The 22,480-nt window shown below is 44.8% G+C and overlaps 2 protein-coding genes across 3 annotated transcripts in view; one reads left to right on the top strand and one right to left on the bottom strand.

Annotated features, from left to right (window-relative positions):
• USP7 (ubiquitin specific peptidase 7) overlaps nt 1–7,443 on the top strand; it is a 90,350-nt gene extending 82,907 nt beyond the window's left edge. For both annotated transcript variants that reach the window (XM_081338111.1, XM_081338112.1), the window contains 4 exons: nt 3,656–3,775; nt 4,190–4,261; nt 6,343–6,433; nt 6,704–7,443. In XM_081338111.1, the coding sequence (XP_081194237.1) occupies nt 3,656–3,775; nt 4,190–4,261; nt 6,343–6,433; nt 6,704–6,810 (390 nt within the window). In that variant the 3' untranslated portion in view covers nt 6,811–7,443. The remainder of the gene's footprint in view (nt 1–3,655; nt 3,776–4,189; nt 4,262–6,342; nt 6,434–6,703) is intronic.
• Nucleotides 7,444–16,735: 9,292 nt separating this feature from the next.
• Nucleotides 16,736–21,632, bottom strand: LOC308673996 (lipopolysaccharide-induced tumor necrosis factor-alpha factor homolog; the record flags this gene model as incomplete). Its single annotated transcript, XM_081338115.1, has 4 exons — nt 16,736–16,844; nt 18,239–18,398; nt 21,217–21,291; nt 21,389–21,632. The coding sequence occupies 4 exons, from the start codon at nt 21,630–21,632 to the stop codon at nt 16,736–16,738; spliced, it is 588 nt and encodes a 195-aa protein (XP_081194241.1).
• Nucleotides 21,633–22,480: the final 848 nt, after the last annotated feature.

The raw sequence follows: 22,480 nt of genomic DNA on the forward strand, positions 1-22,480 counted from the left end.
TCAGCTTCTCTTTGCTACAAGAGAAAGCAGGCTAAAACAAAGCAAGGGAGATTCCCTCGCTCCTTTTCAGGCTGCTTTCTCTTGTAGCAAACAGAAGCTGAAACCGAGCAGAGGAGATCGCAGAAGCGCGAGATCGGGCGATTCGCATTCCTTGCTCCGTTTCAGCCTGCCTTCTGCAAGAGGAAGCCGGGCCGCAGGGCTGCCTCCGTAGGTACTGCTCTAACGCGGAGAGGGAAGTACAAAGAGGGAAGGAAGGAAGGAAAGAAGGAAGGGACAATGGGAGAGGGAGGGAGAGAGAGAGGAAGAGAAAAATAGAGAGAGAGAGGGAGAGAGAGAGAGAGAGGAGAAAGAGGGAGGGAAACAGAGGAAGAGGGAGAAATAGAGGGAAAGTGAAAAATAGAGAGGGAGAAGGAGAAAGAAAGGGAGGGAAACGGAGAGAGAGAAAGAGGGAGAAATAGAGGGAAAGAGAAAAATAAGGAAAGGGAGAGAGAGAAAGAAGGAGAGGAGAAAGAGGGAGGGGGAGAGAGGGAAAGAGAAGGAGAGAGAGAAATTAAATTAGTAATTTAATTTAATTTAATTTAATAATATTTATATACCGCCCTTCTCCCTGAGGACTCAGGGCGGTTCACAGGGCAAAAGTCAAATACAAAGTACAAACATTAAAAAGAGATTAAATAATTGCCCAAGTTAAAACAATTAATACAATAATAAAACCCCAAAAATAAAATTAAGAGTACAAAAAAATAAAAACCCCACCAATCTCCATCAGGCTAGGCCGGCTTGTACAAACAAAAACGTCTTGAGATCACGACGAAAGGAGCGAAGATCGGGCGCCATCCGGAGCTCTACCGGCAACTGATTCCACAGCTCCGGAGCGCCCACAGAGAAGGATCTCCCCCTGGGCGCCACCAATCGACATTCTCTGATCGGTGGCACCCTGAGGAGGCCCTCTCTGTGGGAGCGCACTGGGCGGAGGGAAGTTGACGCCGGCAGCAGGTGGTCCCTGAGGTACTCCGGACCCATGCCATGTAGGGACTTAAAGACCATTACCAAAACCTTGAATCTCACCCGGAAGACAACTGGCAACCAATGCAGCTCACGGAGCAAAGGTGTAACGTGGGAGTATCGGGAGACTCCCAACACAACTCTCGCGGCTGCATTCTGTACCAGTTGGAGCTTCCGGGTGGTCCTCAAGGGCAGCCCCATGTAGAGAGCGTTGCAGTAGTCCAGACGAGAGGCCACGAGCGCATGAGTGACCGTGCATAAATCATCCCGGCTAAGATAGGGCCGCAACTGGCGCACCAGGCGAACCTGGGCGAAAGCCCCCCTAGTCACAGCTCCTATATGGTCTTCCAAGGTGATCCGTGAATCTAGGAGGACTCCCAAGTTGCGAGCCCTATCTACGGGGGGTAATAGTTCACCCCCCATAGCAAGAGGTGGAATGTCCGAATAGACCCGGGATGAAGATATGCAAAGCCACTCAGTCTTGTCGGGGTTGAGTTGAAGTCTGTTCCTCCCCATCCAGACCCGAACCGCCTCCAGGCAACGGGACATCACGTTGAGGTCATCACTGGGGTGGTTTGGGGTCGAAAAGAAAAGTTGGGTATCATCCGCGTACTGATGATACCCAACTCCAAAACCACGAATGATCTCACCCAGCGGTTTCATGTAGATGTTGAACAGGAGAGGCGAGAGGACCGACCCCTGAGGAACTCCACAAACGAGAGACCTCGCGGTCGACCTCTGCCCTCCTGCCAACACCGACTGCGAACGTCCCTGGAGATAGGAGGAGAACCACTGTAAGACTGTGCCTCCCACTCCCAGTCCCCTGAGACGCCGCAGCAAGATACCATGGTCGATGGTATCGAAAGCTGCCGAGAGGTCTAATAGGACTAGAACAGAGGAATATCCCCTGTCCCGAGCCCTCCAGAGATCATTCACCAGCGCGACCAATGCCGTCTCCGTGCTGTGCCCGGGCCTGAAACCCGATTGGTACGGGTCTAGATAATCCGCTTCATCCAGGACCAGAGGGAGCTGATGCGCCACCACACTCTCAACAACCTTCGCAAGAAAGCGAAGGTTGGAGACAGGACGAAAGTTGTTCAATACAGCTGGGTCCAAGGCAGGCTTCTTGAGGAGAGGCCTCACCACCGCCTCTTTCAAGACGGCGGGGAAGCTACCCTCACCCAAAGAAGCCGATATAACTGCCTGGAACCAGCTGCGTGTCCTCTCCCGGGCTGCATAGACCAGTAACATGATTGTTAAGTGAATCTGGTTTCCCCACTAACTTTGCTTGTCAGAAGGTTGCAAAAGGCGATCACATGACCCTGGAACAATGTGACCATCATAAATATGAATCGATTGCCAAGCATCCAAATGTAAATCACATGACCCTGGGGATGTTGCAATGGTCATAAATGTGAAAAATGGTCATAAGTCACTTTTTTCAGTGTTGTAACTTTGAACGGTCACTAAGTGAATCATTGTAAGTCGAGGACTACCTGTACTTTATCATTTTTTTCATTTTTAGGGGGGGGGTCAAGTTTTTGATACCTTGCTGGGCGACTGGTGGTACTCAGACATTGCCTTGTCCTAAAAGTGGTACAATGGATGAAAAGGTTGAAAAGCCCTGTTTTAGTATACTGGTGCTATTTGGTTCAGAATATTTTTTTTCTTGTTTTCCTGCTCTAAAAACTGGGTGCGTCTTATGGTCAGGTGCATCTTATGGTCCGAAAAATACGGTAATTCCCAATGGATCCTACCACATTTACGGGGCTCTGAGGCCCATGTATGCAAAGAGGCAAGAGAGGAAATTACATTTATTTGGAAAAATTGGGACTTGGATGAGGTGTAGGAAAGACCTCGCAAAGAGCTTCTCCTGCAGGCCTCACTGAAATTATCAACTGTAATAAAGCTGCTTCAGGGGAATTGTTGTCAGATCTGTGTTTTTCAGCCTCAACTTCAAGATGTGTGAACTTCAATATCCAGAATTCCCCAGCCAGCCTAGCATGGTGGCTGGGGAATTCTGGGAGTTGTCATCCATACACCTGGAAAGGAGCAGGTGTTTGTTTGGTTTAGGACCAAAATCCTTAGACTGGATCTGAACTGATGCTGTAGATCAGGGGTGTCAAACTGCCGTCCTGCAGGCCGGAGCGTCACGGAGAAACTGCGCCCATCCTATTTTCGGCAATGGGAAAAAGTTCCAATACGTCGCGAGTTTGACATGCCTGCTGTAGATCTAACATTGCAACACAGGAACCCTTTAAAGAAAAAAGGAGGCGGTTCCCTTCTTAAAATGGGGGGGGGGCGGAAGAGAGAACATGCTGGCAAGTTTTTTTCCCAGGAGGCAGTAGTTCCCAAACTGTATTATAATAGCTCTCTCCAGTTCATTTGATTGATTGGATGAGACAAGCTTTTGATACCATTATCTTTGTCAGGCTAGAGATTACCAGAATTAATAAATTTTGTAAAGGGCTGATGAAGTGCTTGAAGGAGCTTTGTCTGTGCTCACCTTGAGATCTTGCAGCTGCATCTTGGTTTGGTTTCAGAAGCTCCGATTCTATTACTCCCATGCTGACATTTCAACTCTCCTGCTAATGCTGCTGTTGGACAGTTCTTCCTAACCAGCATCTTGTATTGATCTTTGTTGCTGTAGGAAATTCCTTTGGACCAGGTGGAGCTTGATAAGGAGAATGAGATGCTAATCACAGTGGCTCATTTCCAGAAAGAGGTTTTTGGGACATTTGGCACCCCTTTCTTGCTAAGGATACACCAGGTGGGTTTGTGTTGCAGTATAGACTGTTGTATAGAGTCTGTGTTGCCAGAAGAGAAATTCTGTTGCACTGGAGACCAAAAGTGATGGATGGTCTTCCCAAACCAGTATCTGATCAAGTCTCACAAAATTCTTATTATTGTTCACTCCAAGCCACTCACCATAATTTTTGATCAACATTCTTAGGTGGTAAACTTAGTGTGCAAGCATGGGTGTGCATGAATTTTTATAAATGTGTCCACGGAGTTGTTCCACTTTTATACAGTACAGGCACACAAAACAAACTTTCAGCATCAGTAAGCATCATTTCAGATGTATAAAGCAAACAGAAAACTACAGTTTACTAGCACAATATATGCTTGATCTTCTTTAACGTGCTAGAATTAATGTGCATTTCTGGAATCCTGATGCTTCTAGGGTGAACATTTTCGAGAAGTGATGAAGAGGATTCAGACAGTCCTGGACATCCAAGAGAAGGAATTTGAAAAGGTATTGATCTGAGGTAGAATGCCTGTTACTCTGCGCAGTGTGATAGGTGTTAGAATTGGCATGAGAGTGAGCTAGAAGAAAGAGGTGTCCCTTCTTCACATTTACCGTTCTTCATTAAATCTGTAAGGTGCTCCTCTCCCCCCCCCCCATAGAGTTCTTGCTTACATTCTTCTGAATAAAGCTGCCGAGAATTCCTTTGTAAATTTAAATACTTCAAATACCCTATGTTTCAAATGTTGGATTTTATATTTGAGAGGTAAAACACAATTGGGTTCAATACAGAGGAGAAAGCATGGATAGAGACGAGAATTATAAATATAAGTCATCGTGGTTGTAACTTGAGATATCAAGACCCTGGGCTTGTTGGCTGGAAAGCTAGTAGCCCAGGTTCAAGTGCCACGTGATGGGTTGAGCGCCCACTCTTCACCTCAGCCCTTGCCAACCTAGCGGGTTGAAAGCATGCATCTATGCAAGTAGATCAATAGGCACCACTTTGGTGGTAATTAACAGCACTCCCTGGCCACATGATCGTGGAAATGTCTTTGGACAGTGGTGACTCAATGGCCTTGAAATGTAGATGAGCACCTCCCCCTAAGTTGGCAACAACTAGTGGATTAAAATCCTCAGGGATTCCTCCCTTTTGTTAAATGAACACCGTGGTCATTGAGCTAATCATTTTCCCCCAGTGGACATTTGTTTGCTGCAAATGACGGGGGGGAAATTGCAAATTATGGTCACATAACTATGGGATGCCGCAAATGGGCATAAGGGTAAACCAAGTTGCCAAACACCCAAGATGTGATCATGTGGCTGCAGGAGGGGTCTCCAGCTGTCCTAACTTCAAAAATGGGTTATAAGCAGCTTTTGGGAGGGGTGGAGGAGAGGAACCTGTCATACCTCTGAATGGTTAAGTGACCAGTCTTAAGTTGAGGACCGTGTATTTCTCCTCCCCGCTTCCCAAGCAGATACTTCTCTGGGGCTTCCTTTGCCTCCACTTTAATATCTCACAACCAGACTGTCAACTGTTGGGTGCTCTTGCCCCATGAAGGGCCCAAAGGTGAAAGGCTAAGACAGGGGTGGGCAACCTTGGCTCTTTTATGACTCATGGACCTCAACTCCCAGAATTCCTGAGCCAGCATGGCTCAGCTTGGAAACCTCTCCCTTTGCCCTCAGCGTGGCTGGCTCAGGAATTCTGGGAGTTGAAGTCCATGAGTCATAAAGCGGCCTAGGCCTAGGCCAGGGGTAGGCAACCCTTGGCTCTTTTATGAGTCGTGGACTTCAAGTCCCAGAATTCCTGAGCCAGCATGGCTCAGCTTGGAAACCTCTCCCTTTGCCCTCAGCGTGTCTTGCTCAGGAATTCTGGGAGTTGAAGTCCACGGGTCATGAAAGGGCCAAGTTTCCCCACCCCTGGGCTAGGATGACAAAGGGGGGAACCGCCCCACGATAATTTCCCCAAAGATACAGGCAATCCTCGACATAACGACCACAGTTGAGCCCAATGTTTCTGTGACCGAGTGAGACATTTGTTAAGTGAGTTTTCCCCCCATTTTACGATCCTTCCTGCCTCCAGGGTTGTTAAGTAAATCGTTGCAGTTGTTAAATTAGTAACACATTCATTAAGTGAATGCAGCTTCCCCACTGACTGTGCTTGTCAGAAGGTCGCAAAAGGGGATCGCGTGACCCCGGGGACACTGCAACCGTCATAAGTATGAGTTGTCAAGCAGCTTAATTTTGATCACATGACCATGGGGATGCTGCGGCAGTCGTAAGTGAACAGTCACTTTTTTCGATGCTGTTGTAACTTTGAACAGTCACTAAATGAACTGCCATAAGTCGAGGACCACCTGTTCATGTTCAATAAAGTCAACCCTGGAGACCCATGGTTTTTTGGGGGGTTTTTTTGGCTTTTTTTTTCTCTTTCCCCCTGAGCTGACTTTTCCCCAGCCCTCGTCCCACAGAGTCCACGATTGTTGAAATATCTTTCCAAAGGTTTATCGTTTTCTCTTGTGGCCCAATTTTTGTTGCAGTCTAGTGACTGAAGTGCAGTAAAGAAATCTGTTGTTGTTGTTTTCTCTTTGAAGTTTAAGTTTGCTATTGTAATGATGGGCCGGCACCAGTATCTTAATGAAGACGAATATGAAGTGAACTTGAAAGATTTTGAGCCCCAACCCGGTGAGAGTCCATTTATCTGCAGTTGGAGGCTGGGCGGGGCTGGTGTGTGTGTGTGTGTGCGTGTACGCGTGTGCGCACGCACATGCGTGCATGTGTGTGTGCTCTCTTGCACGCATGTGTGTGTTTCCAAGTAAGTGGGAGCTACTTGAGGTTTGAGACTCCTCCTTTGCCAGAAGGTGGGTGGGATCTGTGTCACAATTCCTCAGGACTTGTCGAGTGTCACAGCCCCCCTCCAGAAAGCTAACTCACCCTTTCTCTTTCTTTCTGCAGGCAACATGTCCCATCCCAGGCCATGGCTCGGCCTTGATCATTTCAACAAAGCCCCAAAGAGAAGCCGCTACACGTACCTTGAAAAAGCTATTAAAATCCATAACTGACTTACCCTCTCCAGTTTGTTCAAGGCAAAAGGGGCAACAATAAGTGTGTGTGTGCGCGTGCGTGTGTGTGTGCGCGTGCGTGTGTGTGTGTGTGTGTGCGTGCGCACACCTTTTTAACAACTGTAGGACTTTTGGTACACGTGCACTTGAGATCGGGAGTCTCCAGCAAGACAATTTGCTGCTGATTTATTAATTTTATTTTGAGGCTGTTCTGTTTGGCTTCTCTGTATCTATTATTGACTGCCCTCTTTTTTTTTTTTTTTTTTGAGCAAAAAAAAAATGAAGGTGTTTTATAAAAAAGCTCGGGTGCCAATGAGAGTTTTTATGGGAAATGTAAAGCAGGCAAGATGGTCAGCATAAAACAAGGGAAGGACAGTTGACATTGGCAAACTCTTTGTCTGTAGTACCTTTATGGGCACAGTCTGTGCAGGCTGCCCTCCCCCTCCCTCCTTTCTCTCCCCCCCTCCCCAATCCTCTCCCCCGATGCGTGGTACCTGCCATCACTGCAGCTAGCTGGCACTGTGGTTAGGCTCACGTTTGATTTCTTTCCTTCAGTTATATACTTTAAATGAAATTTTTGTGCATTTGTAAATGCGAAGAGAAACTCACATCATCAATAAATAGCAATCTCTACTTCATTGTGTACACTGTTGGCACTTATTCGGGGGAGAAACGTCTTTTCAATCAGCCTAGGAGTTCTCTTTTTATTATTATGATATCATTATTATTATTATTGTTTTAAATAAAAGACTTTTGAGTCAGAGTTTCCCCCTTTCACTCCCCACATCGCTTTTTGCCAAGAAAGACCTCAAAATCCGCAAAAGAGCCATGGCATCTTTATATTCCTTTTAGAAACTGCTCAGAAGAAGGAAACCTTTTGATTATGAAATAATGTCCGGGTATAGCGGCCAGCATCTCAGTGGGATTGCAGAAGGCGGGGGGAGGGGAGAAATCACCTGATTTATACTGAATTTTAGCTAATCCGGGAAGACAAGCAAACTCGCTTTTTCGCACTGAGGGCGCGTTCACTAGCATTTAGTAAGCTGTTGACTTTGTAAAAAGGGGCAGGGAGCTTGGGAGGGGGCAGAAAATGGAATTGTATATTTAACAAAGGAACATGTACAATTTAACACTTGGGAGATTTCGCTTTTTGGTGGGGAGGGGGGGCAGGGGGAGTCCGCCAGTGAATTCCTCAGATGTCAATATTCATTGTGTGTAGTTTTATTTCGGTCCCGGCCTCCTCTCCTGTTTTAGTTTGGAGCTAATGGCAACCTTTGTGGTCTATCTACTTTTTTCTTCTTTTTGAGTGGGTAAAACTAGAACCTGCCATTTACACTCCCTTCACTATTTTCTCCTTTATTTTCATATTCTTTATCTTCATCCCTTCCTTCCTTCTTATCTCCTCTCTCTTTTCCTCCCTCCCCCATTTTGTTTCATTTTATTTTGCTTCTGTAGCTACAGTGTGCAATGATTCTTCCTGTATATTGCCTTTTTTGGCTGGAAAAAAAATGTTGTATGTTGAATAAAAGTTTTCTATAAAATTTTACTTCAGTGAATCGAAGACGACTTCTCCTTACAAGTATAGTTTTGGGAGATGTTATTGAGATGGAATTTTTGTTTTATCAAAGAGCAAAGTTTTTGAAATTGACCTCATAGAGAGGAATAAGGTGAAGTGACTTCTACTGGCCATGTTTCAATATTTAAAAAGCAAGACGTTGGTATTGATAGAAGAAATAATATACATAGAATTGTGATTGCAGTACAAGCGTACATAAATACAGGCGGAGTAGGTCTTAATTCCAAGGATTTTGTGAGAGATTGACCTGTTACAGTTTTTCCTACAGCAACCAAAATAATAATACTTAATTTCTGTGGGTATGTTCTACTTCACTTTGGGCTGGAGCAATCAATATTTTTCCATAAAGTGTGTATTATTTCCCAGTTAAAAATTAGTCCTAAAAACGTAACCAGTTACCTTTTTTCAGGGACATCACATTCTTTATAGACAGTTTGAGGGGAAACATAGCCACTTTACCAAATAAACTGGCTTTGCAGAATCTGAACCATGATGCTGTGATAGGTTGGTTCTGGCTTCTTGCATTAGTGATCTGTAAGTCATGGTTTATAATTTCTCATGGTTCAGTGTGGCCAATTACTGCTTTTTCAGCAAACTCTGATTACCGGTAATCGTGGCTTAGTGCAAGACAGGCTGTGGGAGGCTGCCTAAATCTTTCCTGCAGATGCATCCTGAACAAGTTTCTGTGTTCAGACTTTGCCTGCAGAGCAAACAGTCCCTTCCAGTATAGTAGAAAAAAACCTTAGTGGAGTTTGTGACGTGGGAAATTTTAAGGAAAATGAATCATTGAAAAATTGCAAAAGAAATTTAGTGAAAATTAGGCCAGGAATATTCTTAGTGAGGGATGGGCATTCTGAAACTGCTGGACTACAGTTCCCATTAGCCTTATCCCATTGGCCCTGTGAGGTGGAGGGAAGGGAATTATCAAAGCTCAGATTGTAATATGGCCTTAGAAGGACAGTCGCTTTATCATTAAAAAAATCAGGGGTCAGCATCATTTTAGAGCACTGATTCTCAGCCTTGCCAACTTTAAGAGGTGTGGACTAACTCCCAGAATGCTGGCCGGGGAATTCTGGGAGTTGAAGTCCACACCTCAAAGTTGCCAAGACTGAGAAACACTGTTCTAGAGTGACAATTTTTCTTTAAAGGCATAACCTGCAGCTCACAAAAGCTTACACTTTCTAATAAAATTTACTACTGTTAAAAAGATATTACCAGGCTCTGGTTTTTTGCTACCATGGACCAAACCGGCTCTCCCCTGCAATTATTGATCATTTTTGCTGATCACCCTGAGATTTCTCGCCTTCCAGTGCCTTGAATCCTGCAATCTGAATTGTCTCTCTGAAAAAAAAAGGATTAACCCTGCTTTGTAGTGACAAGAATCTTACTACCATTTAGGCAATTTGCAACTGTTTCAGCATCTCGTAATATTTTTCCTGATTTTGCCATCCCAAAATATTCTAATGGAACACGGAAGTGATGCAAAAAGTGTGCTGTTCTCATTTTGAACAATCTTCTTTAATTGGATGCTTTAATTTTTCCAAAAGCAAATTTGAAGGAAATACTTTACTTTGGCAAGTCATACTTTTTATGAGTTGGTAAGTTTTTTCAACACTGAATTAAGATACTCAAATTCCAAATTTTTGGATTAAAATTTAAAGCTATGCTTACATTTTTAAATCGGATCAATCTTCATAGCACAAGGAAGCTAAAACCAGATGGGCCAATCTCATTCACGGATATCCTCTTTCACCCATTCAACATAACAAAGCTTACAACCTACTATAAAGTTTCTCCGAGATGTCCAACAATTATGAAAGAAAATGATTTTGTTGATTTATTTGGATAAATATGAAGTTATACCCCTGCCATGATGTTAAATTTAAAAAGTGGAAGCGGCACACTCCATCCCATAATTGGGTAGACCAGGTTTCCCTGATAGACTGACTGGTCTCAGCAGAAAACAGCCCTGCCATGAATTCAGAGGAATTGCAGGTCTTCTGCAAGACCTCTTTATCCTTCAGAATTGCCTCTCACTTCATCCCATGGAAGGCAACCTTCCTTTGTAATATTTGTGACATTGGCTTCTCAATCTGGAGATTTGTGGGTCTTACAAGGCTTTATAAAAAGGGCTTGTTTCGTCCTCTTTCACACAGTGACAAAGGCATCCTCCCACCCCCATATTCCTTCCAAGTCTATCCTGGTTCTCCGCTTGAATCAAGACTGACTTTTTTTTTCCCCTTGGCTCCATCAGAAATGTTTTATTCTTTGGATGTCTACTAAGCTCCTTTTTTTTAGTTGGGGTGTTGCACACGTCACCATTTTATTGGGGGAAGTGTGTTGGCCTGCCATCTACGTTCCACCTTCAGTGTTTCTAAAAGTGCCTAGGCCAGGGCTTTGCTATGTGCTGGCCCAACTGACATGCCACCTTCCAGTAGAGAGTTGGAAAGGACCTTGGAGGTCTTCCAGTCCAAACTCCTACTCGAGCAGGAGACTTTACACCATTCTGGACAAATGGTTGTCTAACCTCTTTTGGAAAACCTAAGGAGCACCCACATCTTCTGGAGGCAAGTTGCTCCACCAATTCTCACTATCAGGAAATTTCTCCTTAATTCTAGGTTGGATATTTAATGATTTTTCCACCCGTTACTTCTTGTTCTGCCCCCAGGTGTTTTGGAGAAAAGGTTGACCTCATCTCTGTGGCAGCCCCTCAAGTACTGGAAGACAGTTATCATGTCCCCTCCCCCAATCCTCCTCTTTACCGTATTCCCACAACATTCATTGTACGGTTTAGTTTCCAGACTGCTTGTCATCGTTGGTCTTCTCTGCATGCTTTATCTAGAGCAGGGGTCTTCAAACTCCCAGAATTCTGGGAGTTGAAGTCCACAAGCCATAAAAGGGCCAAGTTTGAAGACCCCTGATCTAGAGTCTCAGCATCCTTTTTGTATTGTGAGCAGAACTGGACACTACTCCAAGTGTATTCTCACACTACTGCAACATAAAGAGGCACACGTCACATGATCTTGAAACTATCCTTCATTGATAAAGCCCAGGATTGCGTTGGCTTTTTGTCTACACTCGCTTCTTGCCAGCCTGCCTTCAGGGCAGAGTTTCTCAACCTTGGAAAATGTAAGACGGGTGGACTTCAACTCCCAGATTTTTTTAAAACATCTCCATTTGGCACGAGAAGGTATATTCCACAATTTTTGAATGGAGGTGGTAGCGATAGGCTGGTAGTCTTTGGTTTACAACAGTAATTGGGACCACGATTCCATCGCTAAGCAGCACAGTCAGAAAGTGTGACATCACATGACCGTGCCAACTTATAGTGGCCGTTGCCACAGTTCCAGTTGCTGTTATTAGGTGAATCCGATGAGTTTGCAGTTCCTCTCCATCCGTAATCGCCATTTGCAACCTCCCGCTTGCTTCCCCATTGTAATGGTATGTGAGAATGACCTTGGGGTAGGGAGGGAAATGGGGAAGAGATGCTGCCTAAGAGCAGTCAGGAAAAGGACAACATAGCCCACAGCTCCATAATGGGGGGAGAAAGCAGCTCAGAAGGGACCCTCCCGAACTTCTCAGGCTATAAATGAGATGGGAAATTTTTACTTTCAGACTTGCAAGTTTCTGTTAATGTAGTCTTACAGTAAACCAGAACTAATTTATGTACTCGTGTTTCCTGCCTGGTCTACCTGGGAATTCTGGCACCTGTTGACTGCTTGTAGGAAATCAGCAGAGAACATCACAAATCAGAGTCATGATTGCAGGGCACTGTGGCATTGTAATTGCAAGCACCCAAACTGCAATCCCATGACTGGGGTGCTGCAGTAGTGACAACTACCAGGACCCATCATAAGTTCCCCCTCATTCATCACCATTATGACTTAATGTCCACTGAATGAATGGACATTAAGTGAGGACTACCTGTATTATATTTTGAACCCCTAGCTGTAGAAGATCAGGCTTAGCCCAAAGGTAGGGTGAAACGTGTCATTGGTTTGGAATTTTTATGCACTTCCACAAGAGACCTGCCCTCATAAATTCTCTTGACTCTTATCTAGAGCCATTTAGCTTTGACCATTAGTTGACCAGATTCTTGGGTATAGGTAGCAATAAGAAACTGCTGTGCTTTGAACTGAATGAATGCTCCTGGTTATTTGCACCTGACACAATAGCAATAGCGGTTAGACTTTATACCGCCCCTTTACAGCACTCTCTGGTAGTTTACAACAGGGGTCCCCAACCTGTGAGCCATGGCCCACTAGTGGGCTGTGAGGGGTTTGCAACTGGGCCATGGAATCAGGTGGCAAGCGTGCACCCACGCACATGGTCCTCACGTGAGCAGCAGGCAGCCATGTGCGTGCCTCTAGTGCCAATGGAGCTGTGCACGCACACATGGTTGCTGGTCACTTGCGTGAACCATCCCCTCTCCCCACCCACCCCACTGGTCCACAAAGCCTGTAATGGGAAATTCTGGTTTACAATGTAAGCATTGTTTGCATATTGTCCCCCAAAATCTGACTCCTCATTTTACTGACCTTGGAAGGATGGAAGTCTGAATCAACCTTGAAATCCGTCAGGATCAAATTCCAGGCTGTGGGCCGAGTTTGCCTGCAATACTGCACTTCAACCACTCTGCCACCAGAACTCCAATTAATTTAATCACTGCACCAAGCAGCCCAATTATGGAGGTTCTATTTGAATGTTCCACTTTTATTAAGTTGTAGCCTTCTGAATCTGTTCCTCCATTGTACCTTTTGGAGGCACAGCTGATCTACCTTTTATTTTAAAAGCTACTAAAAAAATCCCTTCTTAGCTGATCATCAGAGTTCTTCCCCTTTCTTTCTCAGCCTCCTCTCAATCTCTCACAGGGATCAAGTGAGAACCACAACTAGTTCTCATAAGAGGGTGGGGTTCCCACCAAACCATCCTGTTAAACTCTAGATCAGCATTTCTCAATCTTGACAACTTTAAGATGTATGAACTTCAGCTTCCAGAATTTTTCAGCCAACAGCCCAAAAACAGGCACTAAGATCCATAGAAACAAAGGGCTACCATACTAGACAGGACTTGAAGGCCCGATGGTGCAAGGAGGCACCAGAGAGAATCCAACACAGAATGGTAAGACTGTAGGATGCAGGCAAAATCAGCATACTCTGAGTGGCACAACAAAGTAGTTGCCACTGTGTACAGGCATATCTGCACAGTGTATGGGCTAAACCCTCCCAGGTTCAGATGGGAGAGTTCACAGAAGTTCATGACAAATAATAGACCTGAGATCTTGTGGACTGTTGCGGAACAATTAACAGTCCGACCAGAGGAGGATGGACCGTGGTTCATTTGCATGGCCAATATGAACATGCAGTGACACAGACCTTCTATCCAGATATTTAGGCAGGTACTGGCTAATCAACCAGACACCGTGATGATAGACTAGGGCCAGAAGACAGTAGTGATGAATAAGATGTAGCAGTGCCGAGTGACAGCAGCACCAGGAAGAAGGAAAAAGAGAAGTGGGAGAAGGACCAAGGCCTGAAGGAGGAACAAGAGAAGATTTAATTTTTAATTTAAATCCCATTTATATCCCGCCCTTCTCCGAAGACTCAGGGCGGCTTACAATTTAAAGCACAAATCAATGTGCTTAGCAGTAGCCTTCATTCTATGTATATGCCTGCTTATTAGGGCTTTCAGCCCCATCTCAGGCGGCATTATTACAAAGTCAGCTTATTGCCCCCAACAATCTGGGTCATTCCTGTGGAAAGTCAAGGCCAAAGGCTCCCCAGGGGTGGTAGGAGCACCCAAGAGTTGTGATTCCTAAGCTAGGAAAGTGACTCCAACAGATCCCAGGAACAACATCAGTGCTCTCTGTCCAGAAGAGTGCAGTGCTAGGAGCAGTTAAAGTAGAACCCCCAAATCCCCAGGCTTCTGGTAGAGAACCCAAGATTGAGGAAGGCACAGACCACCCATAAGGTGAGGTGGGATTTTACACCCCATACTTGGCATGCCCTTTAAAATGATTTATTCAATTTATATGGCCCCCATCTCTGTACACGTGGTTGAATCAGTCGAATTTGGGAGGGGCAGGAAAATCTATCTGAACACTTTTTTTCAGATGCTCCTTCCTAGTGTACTAAAATTTCAATTTACAGCAAGATTTGGCCTATCTTCAGCTCAGGCTCAGTGGTGAGTTGCTAAACCCCAAACTTTAAAACCAGCCAGAGGACTTTGAAATGTAAACTCTGAATTACATGGCCATTGACTCAGCATTTCCATCTCTCTTGCCTAACCTTCCCATACAATAACATTTGTAATCATTCTTTCAATCTGGACTTTGAGCTTTGACTCACTTGTTTTGATTAATGGGATTGCACATCCTTTCAAGTTTAGCTCTGAAAAAGATGCCTCAAACCGGATTGGCTTATAAGTGGCTGATGGCTCACTGTGTCCTGCTTAGCAAAATCATCTGAGATGTAATCAGTAAATTGTGGTTCAACTCAACTAAACAAAATTAACCAAATGGAAATCATTAAAAATATCTGTTGTGCAGTATTTAAAAACAACTTTTGGGGAAATCAAAACAACAAATGTTGGTTACCCCACATATACGTACCAGTTCAAGTGGTGATACATTTCAGCTCCTGATTTTACTTAGGTGGAGAAAAGGTCCAGGCCAGGACTCTCTTGGAGGCCATGGTAGCATGAGGGGCCATCCAGTGAGAGTGGCGGCAGAGACGTTGACTTGCTATCCTTCTGCATGCAAGAATTTTAAATTCTATGGTGCATTTGAAGACTGAGATCCTTAAATACATATGAGATCTCACCTGGTTGAGAACCAAGCCTGGCATGGTCATGTCTTCTTAAAAATCTGGCTCAGAGGCCCATTTCTCTCTCTCTCTTTTTGTCACTAGAGTAGAGTTTCTCAGTCTTGGCAACTTTAAGATGTATGAACTTTCACTTCCAGAGTTCCCCAGCCAACTTTGAGTTGTGTAGACTTTGACTTCCATAGCCAATTTTAGAATGTGTGGATTTTGACTCCCAGAATTCCCAACCAATTTTATGGACTGCAACTCCCTGAATTCCCCAGCCAATTTTAACATATATGGAGTTTGACTCCCAGAATTTCCCAACCAATTTTAGGTTTGTGGACTTTGACTCCCAGAATTCCCCAGCCAATTTTAAGATATATGGGCTTCAACTCCCAGAATTCCCTAGCCAACCTTAAGATATGTGGACTTTGACTCCCAGAACTCCCCAGCTAGCATTTGGCTGGGGAATTCAGAGGTCCACACATCTTAAGCTGCTGAAGTTGAGAAATAGTGCCCCAAAGGACCACCAGCTACTGATGGTATACTCCTTCCTCCTTTGCTCTTCTTCTCCCTCCCCTCTTCAGCTGCCAGTGTCCTCCATCTTCCTCACCAAAGAAAATACAACATTAGGGAACAACACAGGAACCATTTCTTTAACCAGTACAACAAAATAGAGCATCATCCAAGGAAAGTTTCCTGCTCTCCCATCTAATGAGACAGCTTTGTCATTACCCTGTCCACTTAAAGAATCAAAATCTTAACATTTAATCCCCTAAAATAAGAGATGAAACAAACAGCTTTTCATAATTCTGTATCAAATATAGGGGCAGGCAGGATAGCCTACATAGAGACGGTCCAGAAAGTCTAGATGTCAGCCACCACCAAGCCCTGCCCTCTTTTTAAATGCATATTAAAATGGGTGGGGCTCAGATGACATGGCCTTGGACTCCATCTCCACTGTTTGGGGGACCCTGCCAGCCCAGAAATGGAGAGATTTCTCTGAAGTTTCCTTTATCCAAGCAAATGAAAGTTGGTCAGGGAAAAGAATGAAGGATTTCTCAGTCCAGCATGACGTAAAAGTGGCCTCTCACAGACCATCAGCCCAGGAAAGGGAAGCAAATGCTTAAATGTTGTAGGTAGAGCAGGAGGTTGAGATGTTTGGTAGGACATAAATGGCGTATTGCTGACATGGTCCTCAGAGGAGAAACGTGGTGACTGAAGCATGCAAATGGATTTAAGCAACCTCGAGAAGGAAGCGTACCAAAGGATTCACAAAAGAAAAACCAAAACAGTTAATTTGCAAACTGTAAATACCAGGAAAGTAAAACAGAAAATCCTAGAGCAGATCCTTGACCGGCTGCAAGCCACTTCTCTGCTTAGGAGACTGAAGCCAACATTGACTGGAGCTCAGCCAGTTTCACGGCAGACCAGGGAACCCATCGTGCACAGTGCAATCCAGTTCCAGACATAAGAACAGTCCAGGATGGAACGTGTGAATCCACCCAAGTTGGGAGATGGATGGGTGGGCTGTTCTTCTAAGCTGCTAGATCCTTTTGTACCGGTAGATGTGATATCGGCAACAGGGGCAGTAATGATCGACGTCCTTACAGCATTTGGACAGGAAGGGGAAGAGACAGCAGCCCAGGCAGCAGCTGAGAGCCAGATAGGAAAATAAAAAGACAGACCATGACTTGAAAAGGGTTTTCTTATGGCTTGCTGTTGTTGTTATTATTAGGCCAAGAATCTCAAAGGTCCTTTTTCAAAAGGGAACTGAACTCTTTTTTTTTTCTTATGCCAAGAAATTACACCAAGAAATCCATTTCAAAATTGCATATACCAACCATCAGCCATTCTAGCTCAGGCAATTCCTAACGACCCAGCAGTATGAAAATGGATCAGTCCCCAAAGATGCCACATTAGAAATACAGAATTATTGCCTGTCAATCAACCCCAGCAATTCTAAACCAGGGCTCTCCAAAATTGGCAACTTTAAGACTTGTGTACATCAACTCCCAGAATTCCTCAACCAGCCATCCTGGTTGTGGAATTCTGGGAGTTAAAATCCTCAAGTCTTAAAGTTGCCAAGTTTGGAGGCCCCTGCTCTAGACCTGAGACAGTGTACTACACCCTGGTGCTTTCCGGACCTCCAGTGGTCCCTCAGATTCCAAGCTTCCAGTCTTTGACTGCAGTCCTAGACCTGGTTGGAGAAGGCACTCTGAGATTTTACTGTAAATATGTCCTTCTTGAAGAACCCCACCCACGTCATCAGCTTTATCCTATAGATGTGTTTCTCCCCATGGCTGGCTGGGGAATTCTGGCAGTTGATGACCACTTATCTTAATGTTGCCAAGCTTGAGAAACACTGCTATAGATGGCAAGCTTCTTAGAGCAGGAGTCTTCATAAGGTTGCACAAAAGCAAAAAGAGGGTTTTCTCCACACCAGCCAACTCCCAGAATTCCCTAGCCAACTTTAAGACTTATGAACTGAGTGGCTGAGGTTGAGAAACACTGGGCCAAAAAGCATCTCCAGGATCCAGTGGTTTCTGTAACAGGGCCAAAGCAGCTCTGCCTCCTTAAATACCTGTATGCAAATATCACTGTGCAGGTTCCAAAGGGGTGGAGCTTGCATCAAAATGGCTTTTATGTGCACTTCTGTGAAAGCCTCTGGGCTTACCTGCAATGAGGCCCCACAAACCCATAAAAAGCCCAAAGAAAGTCTCAAGTGCCCCACCTGTAGTATCCCTAAGCTCCTCCCAAATGAACTTTAAAATAACTCTCAGCTACCAAAACGTCCCCATCTCTGGGGTGAGGCATCCGTTTCATCCCTGAAAACTCTTAGGGCTGGAGGGGGATTTAACAAAAAAAAAATCAAGGGGGCAGCCATCAGGACAGATGTGAAAAAGAGTGGGACTGAGTGCACAGGTGTGCACGTCATCTTGGGTTTTTTGACCCTGCAGCCCCTCCCCTCCAACTAAAGGGGGCTACTCTGACCTAATGAACTCTATGGACATGTAGGAAGATAAAGTCACAGAGCATGGACACTCACCCTATCAAACACAGGCAGGTCGAGAGGGCATAGGTTAGGCATCCCACACGGAAGACCACCTCAGTGGTGATAATCTGTCGGCAACAGGGGCAGATGGTGGATGCAGGTTTACTGGAGAAGATTCCGGCCACCACAACAGGTGGGGATGAGTCCATGCAGACTATGGGACAGAGAGGGGACAAACATCATGATGCATTCTTACATCCAGAGCTTTTCAGAGTAGGCAGGAATCTTTTCTGGACAGCCACTTCTCTGGAATGGTATAAGGCAGGCTGAGGAATTCTGGGAGTTGAAGTCCACAAATCTTAAAGTTGCCAAGGTTGAGGACCCCTGGAATAAGGTCTCCTGCTTCAGCAGGGGGTTGGCCTAGAACAGAAGTCACCTACCTTTCCATGCTGGTGGGAAAGGGAGCAGCTGGGAAATTTGTTTGCGCATACGCGCATGAATGAAGCCACAAGCGAACGGGGCCATACACACCTGCACAGGGCTAGGAGTGCAGTTTGTGCAGGTGCTAGCCACAGCTGCAGCTAGCACCCACATGCATGTGCAAACAGGATGCATAACCTGCACTGCGCTAGTGACCCCATTTGCACACGTGCACAGGCACTAGCTGCTGCCGCTATCAACTGTGCACATGTGCAAATGGGCTGCATAAACCCCGTGCACGCTAGCAGCCCCATTTGTACAGGTGCTAGCCGCCACTGTTAGCCCCATGCACATGCACAAACGGGTCCACGGACGCTAGCGCAAGTGGGGGTGTGCATGCGCGCACTGGCCAGACTGACTTGCGGCCCGGTGGCCAGTAGGCCACAGCCCAGTAGTGGGATGCAGCCCATAGGTTGGGGGCCCCTGGACTAGATGACCTGCAAGGTCCTTTCCAACTCCGCTACTTGCTTTTTCAGATTGGGAAGGGTGGGGAACTGGTGAAATGTTCAAACATTGGAATAAAATGTCATGAAAACAACAGTAGACCTTCCCTCCAGCTCACAAATTGAGACAGCTCAGCAAACCCCAGGAGGAATTGAAAACAAGCGAAAAGCTTTGAAAGGGTCTCCTGATAATGAGGTTGAAAGTTTCGTTTTTGCTAGGAAAGGTGGTTTTGTGAGAAGACACCTGGGAATAAGCTTTTTCTCCATCCCTTTCCCCATCTTTTATCTTAGCTGGGCAATTTAAACCATCTCTGTCCTCGTGACTGGACTAGGATGGCCTTGGGTCCCTGTCCACCTCTCAAGCGGTTCCACATAGACACTGTGCTGTATCTGCCCTTAAATACTTTCATAGAAGTCTTTTGATTAAAAAGAGCAAGTGTGATGCACCACTTCTATATACACAAATGCTTCTGGGCCTCCCAGGGACTCCACCAGCACTCTTAAAACAGAAACACCTTGAAGGAGTTCCATCCAGGAGTTCCTCGGAACACCAATCAAGGGAGCAACTTAGTCTCATACGTGTCCTTCTAATTAAATGGGTGCCCTGTCATTTGCCCCACTCGTATCGCTAACATTTGCAGAGACTCTTCCCAGTCCATAGTCAGCATTCCAGTCCTCCCCACGTGCTTAGATACTTGAGGAGAACCTTCTTAAGAACCTTAAGTGGGAAATTCAGGGAAACATGGATGTTGTTCTCCTCAGGTATCAGTCTAGTGTGAGATCTTAGGTGTCCAGAATAAGCCATGATTGCATCATAAACATAAATGAGAATACTAGCAACCCACTTTATCTATCTGCAAATGGCCATAAATGAGACATTTTGTATTTCCAACATTCTGGACTATCCCTCTATCTATTTGTTTCTGTCTCTGTCTCTGTCTCTATCTCTCCATCTCTATCTATCTATCTATCTATCTATCTATCTATCTATCTATCTATCTATCTATCTATCTATCTATCTATCATTATATCTCTATCATCTATCTATCTTTATCTCTCCATATCTGTCTGTCTGTCTCTGTCTCTCTCTTTCTGCATATCTCTATCTATCTATCTATCTATCTATCTATCTATCTATCTATCTATCTATCTATCTATCTATCTCTATATAATTAAATCTCTATCAACTATCTATCTATCTCTATCTCTCCATATCTGTCTGTCTGTCTGTCTACCGTATCTAATCTATCCCAAAGTCAGCATTCTGTTGACTACCTTATGCAAAGTCTAGCAGAGACCTTTGCCCTTGGTGTTTGGGAACAGACCTAGCAAAGAATGCTACTTGGACATATAAGGCATCTTATTCTTCCCCAAAATTGCAGGTAGTCCTCACTTTATAACTACAACTGACCAGAAATTCTGTTGCTAAGCAAGGAAACTGTTAATAATAATAATAATAATAATAATAATAATAATAATAATAATAATAATAATAATAATAATAATAATAATAATAACAATAAACAATAATAACAATAATAATAATAATTTTATTTGTATACCGCCCTTCTCCCAAAGGACTCAGGGCGGTGAACAGGGCAAAGATATAAAAATACAAAACTACAAGTGTGTCAGATGTGATTTTGTAACCTTAGTTTGCCATGGTTGTTAAGCAAATGACTGCAGTTCTTAAGTGAATCATGTGGTTGCTAAGTGAGTCCGGCTCTCCCCATTGACTTTGCTTGTTGAAGTTACTGAGAAGGTTGCAAAGGGGGATCACATGACCTGGGATCCTGCAACCTCTGTTAAATACATGTTGGTTGCCAAGTGCCCAAACTTAGATCACATGAACATGGGGATGCTGCAGCGGTCATAAGCATGAGGAGTGGTCATATGCCACTGTTTTCAGTGCCAATGTAAGTTTGAATGGTCACTAAATGAATGGTTGTAAGTCCAGGACTAACTGTATATCAGTGTTTCCCAACCAAGGGAACTTTAAACTGGCTGGGGAATTCTGGGAGTTGAAGTCCACGCATCTTAACATTCCTAAGTTTGGGAAACACTGCTGTATATGAATCAGTCTTCCGCATATAAGTTTCTGGTCTGTACCTGGTCCTAATGCGTCACAAGGCACTTCTTCACAGCTGTACGGAGGTGGGGATGGAACCTCATAGCAGCAAGCACCTGCACCGAGAGGAGAGGAGGAAGAGAAGTGTTGCAGAGGGTTCGGATCAAGCCCCAAACCCAACCCTCTTTCTCCTTTGATGTACCTGGCACCTACCTGAGACGCAATAAGTATCCGAAGCGTCAGGTGCGTACGGATCTGTTGCATATTGTTTATAGCTTTGTGATTCTGAGCCGTAGGATTGTGGGGCATACAATTGTGGATTGTAGGGCTGTGATGTATAGGCCTCCGGGGTGTATGAAGCAGAGTATCCCGGAGCATAAGATTCCTGGGGCATAGCCAGCGACACCATGGGAACGGAGACTTGCTCCTTCTGCTGGGACATCTTTATTCCAGACATCTGAGGGAGATGGGCGGTTCAAAAATATGATGGATTGGGGGGGGGGGGGAGAACAGATAAACAAACAAACAAATATTTTCCTCCAAAAGAGAAAAAGCAAGTCAGAGGGCAAATGTCTTGATTTTCACCTGTTAGCCATCTCAGGTGTTGGAAACAATACAAACCACAGGGTTAAGGTTGCATTTTAACTCTCTTGTTCTCACACAGTTTCATCAGAGGTATCTCTAGCTAATTACTGAACAAGCCAAAGCACTTAAATCTTGGCCTGAATGTAGCTTACTCCAAACCAAGCTTCAAAGATCAATCCAACTGGCTGATGTAGGAGGAGCCTTGCTTGCTGGGCAAGGCCTCATGAAGTCTTTGCCTTGCTAAACAGAGTTCCTACCACTTTATAAATTCTTAGTAAGACCACACCTAGAATACTGCATCCAGTTTTGGTCAAAACATTACAAAAGGATGTTGAGACTTTGGGAAAAGTGCAGAGAAGAGCAACTAAGACGATAAGGGGGTTGGGGGCTAAGACATATGAAGAACGGTTTCAGGAACTGGATATATCTACTCTAGAGAAAAGAAGGATTTAGGGGGTGACATAATAGCAGTATTCCAGTGTTTGAGGGGCTGCCACAAAGAAGAGGGAGTCAAGCTATTCTCCAAAGCGCCTGAAGGCAGGACAAGAAACCATGGTTGGAAATTGATCAAAGATAGAAGCAACCTGGAATTAAGGAGAAGCTTCCTTAACAGTGAGTGGAACAGCTTGCCTCCAGAAGCTTCATCACTGGAGCTTTTTAAGAAGAGACTGCCTGAAGTGATATAGGGTCTCCTGCTTGAGCAGGGGGTTAGACTAGAAG

The sequence above is a fragment of the Vipera berus genome (assembly GCF_964194415.1).
Source record: "Vipera berus genome assembly, chromosome: 13".
Lineage (NCBI taxonomy): Eukaryota > Metazoa > Chordata > Lepidosauria > Squamata > Viperidae > Vipera > Vipera berus.